The following is a 12,439-nucleotide window of genomic DNA, read 5'->3' on the forward strand; positions in this document are numbered from 1 at the left end:
CAGTTATTTCATGGATCCAGGATACTATGCATCCTGATTAAGTTCCCTTGGCCTTTGGAATTAAAATAGCCCCACATCATCACATACTCTTCACCACACCTATAGATTGGCATGGGTTTTTACTTTATCAGGAGAATGTGCTCATAAAGCTTTCTCATCATTTGCTTCAAGTTCAAATGAATATCATAAGCAAGTGCTCTTAAAATAATCCTCATCTTTTTGGTTATACAAAACTGACTTTTTTTGATTGAGAAAAGAAATTAATTTTACCACATCCTTGATTTGAACATGTTTAGATAGTAAACCTAGCCCCCGTGATACTGTCTTTTAGCAGTAGCCTACTATATTCTATACTATTTCACCATTAAACCGCCTTGTCTTCCTTCCGAGTGAATCTTCCTTAGTGAGACAAAGCCATGAGGACAACTCCCGCTTTAATGTGCTACCACTGACCCAGTTTCTCAAGTAAATGAATTGCAAAGTGAGATTGCCTAAAGTCAGATTTGTTAGCGAGCTTGCTCTAATACCGTTGTCTTTAACAGGGACTACCATGACAACCATGGGAGGTACACTGTTACTGTAGGCCTACGGCGCACAAAAGAGTTCAAAAAGTGATGAAACTCTATTGAGCTTGTTACTGTATACCCTTTCTAAAATAACACCCAGTCAAGTAGGCCTACAGAAATCCAACAGCTGCACACACTCAACACAACACAAAATGAAAGAAAATACTAAACAACAGGAAAAGTGAAATCATCACATACAGTAGTGTATGAATGATTGAATTGAATTGAATTGAAAAAACTTTATTAATCCCGATAGGGAAACTGGTTTGCCACCAACCATACAGCAATCGAACACAATACTAAAACTAAAAAACAAATAAACAAAACAAATAATTCTGGACTAGTAGACCAATAGACCGTGATAAGGAGACAATAAATAAATAAATAAATTATAAAAGACAAAAATAATATCCAACGGTTAACAGTGTAGGTTATAAAATCTAACCGCAGCGGGAACAAAAGACCTTCTCATGCGCTCACTAGAGCACCGAGGCATTACCAATCGCTCACTGAAAGAGCTTCGGAGTCCTTTGAACAGAGGGTGTAATGGATGCCCTTCAAAAAGCAGGACAATTTTTAGTTTTGAACTAATCCTCTTCTCTACAGTAACCTCCAGTACATCCTGGTTAAGACCAATAACTGAACCAGCTCTCTTGATTAACTTGTTTATCCTATTTTTGTCCTCAACAGATATACTGCCTCCCCAGCACAGTACACAGATGAACAATGATGTCAAGCACAAATCAAAATTACACACATTGACAAGATAAATGTAATCCCTGGTAGCGTTCTTTCAGACATGCAACTAATTTGTGGGGAACCATGGTGGGGACATGTCTGTCAAACGATGTCACGTACATAAGCTTGTTTTCTTTGCCTTCAAAATAAAAGTCAATTTTCTAAAGTGCTTTGCAAAAATTGTATTTCTAATTTTATTTTTCTAAATAAAAGCCTGTTTTCTAATAGTTCGGGGTGGAACTATAGAAAAATAAATAAAAATTTCACCCTTTGCTTCTAAAAAAAAGTAATCAGTTCTGTTTCTTCTGGTGTTTAAAATGCATCTGACAATGCAGTAATTATGTTGTGAAAGGTCATGTAGCAATAATAATGAAGCCAGATATTCCAGACCGCATCTTGTCACATAATGTCCAGCAGCGGTGGCCTAGAGGTTAGAGAAGAGAGCTTGTGACCGGGAGGTCGTCGATTCAATCCCCAGACCGACAGAATAACATCTGGGTGGGGAAAGTGAAAGAGCAGCTCTTGTCACTCCCTCATTACCACCACTGAGGTGCCCTTCAGCAAGGCCCTTAACCTCCAACTGCGGAGCTGCTCAGTGGCCAACAGTTCAGACTGTGGTTGTACTGGGAAGCTTCCAGGTATGAATGTGTAACTGTGTGAATGTGATCAGGGCGTTCCTGCAAAAGAGAGGCTGCCTCTCAGTGAACCTTCACCTGAATAAATAAAGGTTAAAAAAAAATATATATATATATATATATATATATATATATATTAATAGAAATATTTTTTTCTATAAAACACCAGAATAATATGAAGAGAAGAGGAAGAAATTATATATGCAACACAATATTAGTAAAATAAGCTTTAACTTTCAAATGTAGCCAATTCTCAATAACTCAAATTACATTAAAGTGCCTATATGTAACTTTTTAGTATTTCTTAAACTGTCATTTTTCATTTAATAAAAAATATCATCATGCGAAGTACCTCACTCAAACACACACAACCAGGCTAAGCTAACGTTAGCATACTTTTGCCGCGTTCAATTTTGCCTTTGAGCTGCAAAACCCACCCTGTTAACTATTAACCTGACATCAATAGCTGTAGATAGTAATATTAATTTTAAACAAGTGATAACAGGCTAAATAACTCTATTATCAGTAGCTTACCTGGTGCTTCTCTGTAGTCATTGCCGCCATCACTGGCAAGATGAAGCTGTACCTTATTGTCTGAAAGTCGGAAATGTGCGTGGTGTGAGCATAGACAGTATATAAGAATGGACCAACAGATCCCGTTGCTCTGGACGGAGACCAGTGAAGGATATTAGAAGCACTTTTCTGGTGAGCGCTGAGCATTATTGTGCAGCCTCCAACTGAGCTTGAAGACGTAGATGTGACGTGAGCAACCTGTCTGAAAGTTGTAAGTCTTCTGGTAGCTGTGCCAAGAGAAATCTCAATCATTCCTAATCTTGCAGAGATGGAGAGTGTAGGTATATGTAAGGAGATAACATGGGCACAGGCTAATTATTGCTAACTAAAGTGCTAGTTAACATCAGTAATTAAACTAAACAGCTCATTTAAGTCGAAACTGCCTGCGAGCTTCTCCTGTACTATATGGTAATTCCTCTACTATGTGACACAATCGTTAGCCTATTTTTACAAAAACGTCTGCTACGGAGCCATAACATCAGGTACAAGGCAATGGAGCCTTTTATACATTGACGTGTTTCTTTAGAAATAAACAATGGACAAATAGAGTCTTTAAACGTGGAGCTGTAAAGTTATTTGCTGTCAAAGTGACGCCAAAATGAATGGCACTCAATGGAATGCTAACGGGAGGTGATCGTTTTGTAGCATCAAAATGGCGCCATAGGACGTTTGAGTTCTGAAGCGAAACTTACCCCCTTGGGTTTGAGCGGCCACTGGGGACGTGGTGTGAGCGGCCACTGGGGGCGTGGCGTTAGTGATGTAATTTCCTGTGGGCGTGGCGTGAGCGGCTACAGGCCGCAGTTGGACCCTTCTCTGTCAAACACTGGACTAACACTGAGATGAAAAAAGCTGTTGTGTTCCTGCTTCTATAATAGGGTGAAGCCGTTGAGCACACAGCAGAAAATAGTTCTAGGACTGTACAGATTCATTTTGCAGTCTGCAGTGGTCTGTATCATTACTGCTTCCAGTAAGATAGTCTCCCACTCAAACAACAGTTCTTCCTGGAATATTGCCTTAACCAGCCTACTCATGGCTTCTGTTCATTACCAAGGTAACTACACACTAGTGATTGTGATGGAAGCATTATGACCTTAATTTAGTGTATCAAGTTAGGGCTACAACGGGATAGGGGTTTTTATTGTGTCAGACACTGGAAGTCACTTAGTATCATCATCATATCGTGGACTGGAAACAAGATATTAAAATTTGAGAGGCTTCCATTAATGTACATCTGAGTTTGTATGGCTAATAGAAGCCTCTCCAGTATTCAGTACTTGTACAGTGGTCACTGGTAAACCAGTAGGCTATATTGGAACTCCTTCCCAGTAAGCACACATATGTCGCATGGTGGCAGTATTGCAGCTACCAATCATTTCTTGCCTCGTTCCTACATACTCGTCTTTGTTATTGACATTCATTGCTACTCGTGCTTCTGGATACTGAAAATTGGATTAGGATGAGTTTACATCATGGGGATGTCGGACATTTCAGATGAGAATATCTGGAGTACAGTCTGGATTTCCATGTCCTTCAATTCTGGATGCTTTCCATCTTGTGTCTCCTACCCACCCTTGTATGTCCTCATATGTCTTCCTCTGGATGATAGTCATCAATATCTAATTACTCTTGGATGGTGCTGACAATTTATAGAAAATCTGAGGATTAAGATAAGGTGTAAAGATACTGTGTGTGTATTGTGTATCATTCATATGGTAATAATGCACAAAGGCCTAAAATGTTCCTATACTGGCATGGTGATGACCATTTAATGTGACATTGACCTCTACTGGCTACAAAAAGCCATTACATTTCCATATGGATACTGTACTTTCCTTGGCTTTGACATGTTTATGTCCTCAACATTTATATATTGTATAAATGTATTATTTTGTCCTTGCAGTGATTCTCTTCATACAGTCTCCCCATGACATACGCATATGTATTGGTATTTCTGCTAACAACCATTAGGCTATAGCTTTGTGGGTGCTACCGCTTATTCTGATTGACAATGAATTAACTTCACCTGTGGTAGGCTACTATTCCTCTGGTTGTATAAGCTTTCTAGTATTTTGACTGCAAGTTCAGGTACTATTAAAGGAAGTTGTCAGCAAAATCGTTGGTGACCCCTTGGGGGTTAAAGGAACATGCTGACTTATTGCGACTTTAGCTTATTCACCGTACCCCCCAGAGTTAGATAAGTCCATACATACCCTTTTCATCTCTGTGCGTGTCGTAACTCCATCTAGCGCAATGCTCCCAATAAGCAACAAAATAACACCAACATTTTCCTATTTACATGTTGGATTTGCATAGTCACAGCGTGTACAAATAACAAGGTCACATGAGACACAGCCATCTTCTAACCGTATACATACTGGGAACTGTAGTCTCAGAAAGGCGAAGCAGCTGCTACTTCTGCTACTTGGGCGGAGTGATTTGCTCGCAGCACCTGAGAAGCCCTGTGGTGAGGAGCAGAGATTTCAACTGGCGTTCGCTCAGAGTTGGCGTAATAATCACTCCGCCCAAGTAGCAGTGCTTATCCTTCTGAGAATATAGTTCCCAGTATGTTTTATTGGAATGATTCTAGTACTACCATTAGTTTAATTTTTGAAGGTTGAATTGAGGACTTTATTTGAGTGTCAGGCTGTGAATAGGGCCAGATGGTTTTACAATGTTGTAGATTATTGAGTGTAAATGAATCTAGAGTAGTATGTGTAGCACTTTCATTGACATTACATACATTTATAAATTGATTATTCTGATCAGAAGACTTGAGGCCAAAGACCATCTTCAGTCATCTTTATTATCTTAATTATCATTCTGAAAAAATAGGACAACATATAATACAGAAATTTCACAGGAAAAGTATACAAATATATGGAGATGTGTTGCTGGTTGTATGACAAAAGGTTAAACTTTGATGTTATTTCCACTGTACATGAAGGAAATATGAAAACATACAGTAGCTGAGAGTAATTCCCAACTCATATTCCCAACAGTGTTCTTGTTCTTAGTTGAGGTAAGGTAATGTTTAGTTCATCAGAACTACAAAAGAATAAAAGCAAAGTGTAATACAAAACTGCCAATAGCAGTGATCAACATTTGCTGTCAACATATAGGTATTACTGATTTCAAACATGTCACAAAATGAAGATTGCTTTCATCTTGGATTTCTATAAAACTATTAATATCACTCTTTATATGGGAAGGAAATAAAGTGTGGACACTATTTTTTTTCATCTAAGTACTCAAGCAATTAGAATAAAATAGTTTGCATTAAAGTTTGTCCATGGCATGATGTGATAATTTTTGTTGTTGTTATCCATAACCAAGGTTTACATGCATAAAAGAAAGGCAAATGTTTGCTTGATTCATCCACAGAGAAACAAACCAGGGGAAGGGAATACTTTGTCCTTTCACTTCTGTCCATTAAAAGGGGGGCTGCCTTTCAGATAATTTTTTTTCTAATGAAACAATTTCACATCAAGTTCCCTTTATGTTCCTTTTTGGACATCCTGGAATATTTCCAAGTGGACGGATCAGTAACATCGATGCCACTTGTAGAAGTACTGTCTCGTCTTGTTTGCATTTTCATATCACTGTTAAGTTTTCCTCACAACACCAGTTCTTTACTGAGTGAAGGTTAGAAAAAGCGCTCCATCCATCCACCCTCCCATCCAAAAAGCTATGTAAGTTAACAGGCTTGTTTGATGAAAGTCTTGCAGTTATCTTACAGGTTTTGCAAAGGCATGTGCTGGTGCCTTAGCCGCTACCTTTGTGTCCTGTTGTACATTAGATTAGGACATTTCCCCTGGAGGTACCATTGCTGCATTTATTGTAGCCACCTCAACTTATGTACACGAAGGGAGAGCGTGTCTCCCACTCTATTTCACCTGAGTTATTGTTTGCTGCTGTGGCACGTGGCTCTGCAGGAATAAAGCAAACAAGGTGGGACAGGCACTTGCTGTGTTGTGCTGAAATGAATGGCTAAGTCGGGAGTGGAGTGTTGCAATAAGATTGCTGACGGAATAGGAGGGAGACATTCATTTCACAGGTGCAGAGTGGAGTCAGTGCTGATAAGCATCTCATGTCTGGATGTGTGGGCCATGTCTGCTCCTTATGTGTCGAGGCGGCGTTTTCTCTTGGCTTTGTGTGCGTACAGGAAGTACATAGTGTGCCCAGTGGTGATGAATAATACAGAAATGATAACTAGGATGCCAAAGTGCTGTGGCTGTGGAGCGGAGATGACCATGATGAAGTGAAGCAGATCCATCAGGTAATTCATAGAGCTCTGCACCCCATTTACCACACCCCTCTCTGACTCACAGATGTTCTCCTGCAGGAGCTGGGTCACTGTCAGGTCGAAGGACCAGAGACCTAAAAGACAGATGTCATTGGGGTTTAAAAGAAAGCCTGGACTTTATTTGGTCAATAGTCATACTAATTGTATATAGCACTTTCTAAGCATTAATCACAAAGTGCATGTATTCAGTTCTTCACACAATTATTTAATTTATGGGAATAGTTTTATTGCCTAACATAGATGGCAATATGATAAGCTGATATTGGCTGATAGTATCTGCAATGCCAATATATAGGGGAAGCCCAGTTGACAGTATTCCCATTAAGCCTATTGCATATCATGTACTCATTTAAGTTTTGGTGTCCATTGGAACCAGTCAGATTTGGATGTCCTACTCACCAATGCGTGCTGTGATGACACCCAAGAACAGAAGGATAATGGAGATGTAAGATTCTGGCGCTGTGTCAGAGGGGACGTTGTCAAAGAGTACAGTGTTGTTGGTCCAGTGGATGGAGGAGCGGTCGGGTAGCAGTGGCTGGTTGCTGCCCCCCCTCAGAGGATAAGTATGTTTTTGCCTTTGGCTTGCCATCCCTCCAAGCTCAGAGGAGGAGTTGGCGGTAATGTAGGGCATCAGCAAGCTAAGATCCATAGGGCTGCCAGGGGCAAACACAGAGCACACACACAGCAGCAAGCAGCCCAGGTGGATGCAGCTTGAGATGATGCCTGTGTTAACCAGGCCATAGGACTTCCTGAGTCTGGTGAACATCACGGTGCCCATCAGCCCTGTGATAGCCGATACACCCATCAGCAGACTAAGGAGGGAGCCGCTTATGCCCTGAGTATATGCATAGCCAGTGGTGATGCAGTCAAAGCCCAGCACTGTGGTGTAGAGGAAAGCCAGACCCATTCCTGCCAAGAAGACAGGCTGGCGATAGTAGGCCCTCCAGCCGTCCTTGCAGGTGCTCACCAGCCAGCGAAACCTCCGGAAACACAGTGGCAGGTTGGTGATTTCTTTTAGGTGCAGGCCTGTGTTGCAGTTTCCTTCGGTCAGAGGTTGAGGTTGTGCAACATTACCTTCCCCTGATGAGAAAAAGGAATGTCATCCATCACTTGTGTTCATCAATAGTGAAGTCCCAATTGGTGTTGTGCACCCTTTTTGCTCCATGTCATGTTAGAATCCAATTCATCTGTCACATACAGACCATCTACACTTATCTCCATGGGCTGAAAATGTAGACGATGTGGACTGTGTCAGTTGGGTGCTGTACATAAACTGAGGATTGTGTCCTCAGTTTGTGCTTCAATGAAGCTTTGGATCTTGATATTCTTGTTCTATAATGCCTTTAGTCATTTTAATGTGATTGTCTACTTTTGTATGATATAGAATTAATGAACTTACAGCACGCCGTAGAAGACGGCTCACAGCATTTTATAATACAACAAATACTTCCTATAACAATCTGGAGAAATGGTATATTTTTGGATGTCATTTCAAATAATTCCAAGTGTTTCAACTTTATTGTGAAGTTGTCTAATTTTTAACCATCATTTCCTTAAGCCAAATGAAAATCTGTTGGCACAAATTTCACTACATCAGTAGTACCCTTCATGATGTCTACCCCCTAAATTCCTCCTTAGAAGCGTTGTTTTCAACATTTGAATTGAATTTCAAAGCTAAAATTTTAGTTGATTATTAACACTTTCTCAGTGAACTTTAAAAAAAGAAACCATTGTGATAGAAGTGGTGATAGAAGCTAAGGAGAATGGGATTTTAATGTATACTGTAGTATACTAAAACTGATGCCAGCCAGCATTGCATAATCACCCGCAGTTAACAGTAGATGCTGTATGTTGTCTCTACATTGCTGACTACAAGCAAGCATTGTTAACATATTTTAGCCTAATACACATTGTATAACTTTTTTTTTATAACTACAAGGTCACTTGGTATGTTTAGGACTCCATGATGCCCACTGGCCTTTATGCACATTTACGGTAAATCTCATACTCTAGCATTCTAAAGGTAAAATCTGGTAATACAGGAAAGGTCAGAAACAACACGTAGTCTTTACCTTGTGACATTCTCCTCTCAACCCTCTGCAGAAACACCTGATCCATCTCCACCACTGGTGGTTTGACTGAAAGAGCAGGGACGATGCGGTACACCCGTGACAAGAAGAAGAACTCCACAATGAGAGACACAAGGTTCCAGCCCAGGATGAAGCCACAGCCAACTACATTGGAGGCCAGGGTCATGACCTGTCCCACTGCTAGTGGGGCCAGGATGTTAGTCACCTGATCTATCCGCCTCATGGTTGCATTCATTCCTTTTGTTAGGATCAAAGACACAGAGGTTAATGTGCTTCCACTAGAGGACGGTCAGCAAGAGCAGAAACAGACCAATACCTGATATTCTCTGTAATTCAAGCATGTATCGTGGGTATGGTGCCCAACCAGTGATGCGTGACAAACATGGAATGCAAACAAATATGTGTATTAACAGAGAATGGATCTCCTCACCGGCTAGGTGACCTCTGTTGTAGCCTGTGATAACCACAATCCAGTCCCTCTGAATGGCAATGGTCAGTGCTGTGCTTGCAAGGTTTGCCACATCTGCCAGGACGATCACCACCGTATAACAAACCACCTTGTGTAAGTTTTGCGATGCAACATGTTACTATGACAGCACAGAGTAGCCACAAGCTCAGAAGCAGAGACAACAGGGACACAGGACAGAGGGAACAACAGCAGCAATAACTCCTCTGTGTGATAATCATGGTGAGTATTCCATTTGCAGATCAACCCTGGTGTCAAGTTATGAAATGTAATTATTAGTCAAATACTCACAGTAAGCCATCCATCCCAGATCTGTTCAATCCTTTGCTTATATGAGAACACCAACATGAGCACAATGCTACATACTGTCACTGAGATGTTCTGAATGAAAAGAGATGCATGTGCAACTAAAATAGGAGACAAAAAAAATTGTTTTAGACTCTCACAACATAGATGATATTCTCTGTAAAAAGTGAATGCTAGCCTTGACAGATGTGAGCCTTGTGCCTGAAGTCCTGCTGGTGTTAAGTCTAGCTATCAAATCTGGGACTGATTTACACTTGAGACCTCATCTGTGAATGCAATTCACCACCTGGCGGGATAGGAAACCAGCAGACTTCTGGGCCCAAGATTGAGATCCGCTGATCTATATCACTGTTCTACGATATACTGCATGCAAAAAAATTCAAATGAGTGTTTCTTACCTTTATTCCTGGGATTGCGATCAACCCAGTCTCCAATCAAAGCCCCTAGCATGAGCACTGACCCAGCCACTACCAACCCAAACACTGCAGTCAACAGCAGGTTACGGCCATACAGCTCAATCAGGAACACAGAAATTGCAAAGTGCCACATGCGGTCACCCTGTTTAAAACAACATAAAAGGGCATGGTTATGTAATGTTTTGCAAGCTGCTGTCTGTATGCTGTCACACAGTTAACAGTAAGTACACTACCTTGCAGTTATTTAAGATTCAATGTCTTATCTATTTCTCCAGGAATCTGTTTCTTCAGGAAATGATTCTTACCCACATAGACAATGCTCCACTGACATAGATGAGAAACTTGGGACCCTTGAGGTAGATAAGAGCTGAACCTTACGAGGAAATGCATGAAAATCGAATAAGCACACATATTTGCTACAAATACATTGCACAAATTCTAACTGGATTTAAAGTTGACTTCACCTGGTATACTCCTCGCCCTTTTAGCTCTTGCATCCCTGATGTCGTCAGACTCAAACTCCACCACAACCCCCCCACACTGGGAGGCGTCTGCTCGCTTAGACATTTCCTAGTGTGGGATCATAGGTCAAAAAACTGTTGAACTTGTCGCACTCTTGTCCCCATTGTTAATAGTACAGTGTTTCATTACTGTAGGTCACAACATCACTTGGATGCTTTGAAAGGCACCAAGGTTACATTGTTGTTGATGACTACAAGAATGTTTAGATCCATTATTGGTTATCATACAATTTTATAGACGGCACCAAAAATCAACATGTTGCGATGTTGTATGCACTAATTAAATACACAATTTATTTTACCTTATGCAACAAAAGTTGGAACACCGTGTCCTTTTGAACTCAGCAAACCTGCTGTAACCTCTTCAGTGGGTTTACAACACTGTAATATTATTATTAAGTATTCCACATCTAATTTACTTCACATCAGTCACTTCAAATTAGTTTATTCTCAGAGGCATAAATAATAACTGCCATTGGTCAACAAGTTAGATTGTAAATAAAATAAAATAAAGAAAGAAAAAGTGTGTCAAACTAACGTTTAGCAATAGCATTAGCGTGACACCTTGTATAGCTCTATAAACCGAGTCTTAATCCGACAATAATTCAAGCGTTCATAAGTCAATGCAGTGTCATCACCTTTGTTTTGATGTTCCACTCAATCCTTACTGTTGTTCCTCGATTATGTATCTTGTGCCATGTATCCTACATTGGGATGCTAGTCTTTCCTGAGAGCTGGAATTCAAGCTGTAGTTTTTTGAAAGGCTTAATAACATTGCAGTGTTCAAGTGCACCATTGTATGAAAGTGCCAGAAAAGCAGAACAGGCAGAGGGACAACAAAGGCAGCGAGCATATTCCAAAGCACGTGACACAGGGGGGACAATATCACTGTCCACCCACACCACAAAAAGGACAACTGTGTAACTCGTATGGCTCAAAATACACACGTGCGCATGATCAATAAGCACATGCATGCACCCTCACACACACACACACACACACACACAAGCACAGTCCTACAACTCTCATACACCCACATGCACTGTTGACATGTGAAAAAGTTACATAAAGGACACATCATGCAACACTACATCACTGTTTCCACACTTGCAGGTAACAGAGGGTAGAGACGATGATAATGTTAACCGAACATACAAACACAACATTGCTACAAATATCAGCTCATGTGGCATTTCCACTGAAAATCTTTGTGATATTTGTTTTTTTTTTAGAACGAATAAAGCGCTTATCACAACCCTCAGAAAAGTTATCCATCACCCTCTCTTTCTTCCCATTCAAAACATCAACACAGGAAATTAACTGTTGTCTTTCTTTAATCAAATATTAACACAGACCTCATATTCATTTCCAGCCTTTGGTATTCTTTTATTCATAATTTTCTCAGAGATATTGTCTTGCGGTGATTTGATCTAGTAGATCTAGTGGACAGTGTTCGCATTTCTTTCACCAATATAAATGCACTTGTGTAAATTAAAAAAAAGCTTTAATTTAGCAAATATACTGAAATTGCAACAAATGGATGTGTTTTAATTTAGCAAATATACTAAAATTACAGCTCCAACTGCCAATATGTTATTCTAATGATAAAATCATGTTTACTGTACATGTAATGTAATTAGAATCTTGTAATACCATACTAATCAAAAGATAGAAAACATATGAAAGAAATAATCAGCAAAAATATTTTGTTTGCCTTTTGGTTTCCAAATGAAGACGTTATTAAATGACAACATATCTCAAATGGTATGTAGCCTACCACTGGTAGTCCTGACCACCACTCAGATAAAGCAGCTAAACACTTCCC

At 40.1% G+C, this 12,439-nt stretch overlaps 1 protein-coding gene across 1 annotated transcript; it reads right to left on the reverse strand.

The window, feature by feature from the left end:
• Window positions 1-6,415: 6,415 nt before the first annotated feature.
• Window positions 6,416-10,660, reverse strand: si:ch211-254p10.2 (solute carrier family 40 member 1). Its single transcript, XM_028580780.1, has 8 exons — window positions 10,558-10,660; window positions 10,399-10,466; window positions 10,076-10,235; window positions 9,663-9,778; window positions 9,336-9,462; window positions 8,888-9,142; window positions 7,215-7,889; window positions 6,416-6,889 (listed from the first exon to the last, which is right to left on the reverse strand). The coding sequence occupies exons 1-8, from the start codon at window positions 10,658-10,660 to the stop codon at window positions 6,630-6,632; spliced, it is 1,764 nt and encodes a 587-aa protein (XP_028436581.1). The 3' UTR covers window positions 6,416-6,629.
• Window positions 10,661-12,439: the final 1,779 nt, after the last annotated feature.

The sequence above is a fragment of the Perca flavescens genome, chromosome 6 (genome assembly GCF_004354835.1).
Source record: "Perca flavescens isolate YP-PL-M2 chromosome 6, PFLA_1.0, whole genome shotgun sequence".
Classification (NCBI taxonomy): domain Eukaryota; kingdom Metazoa; phylum Chordata; class Actinopteri; order Perciformes; family Percidae; genus Perca; species Perca flavescens.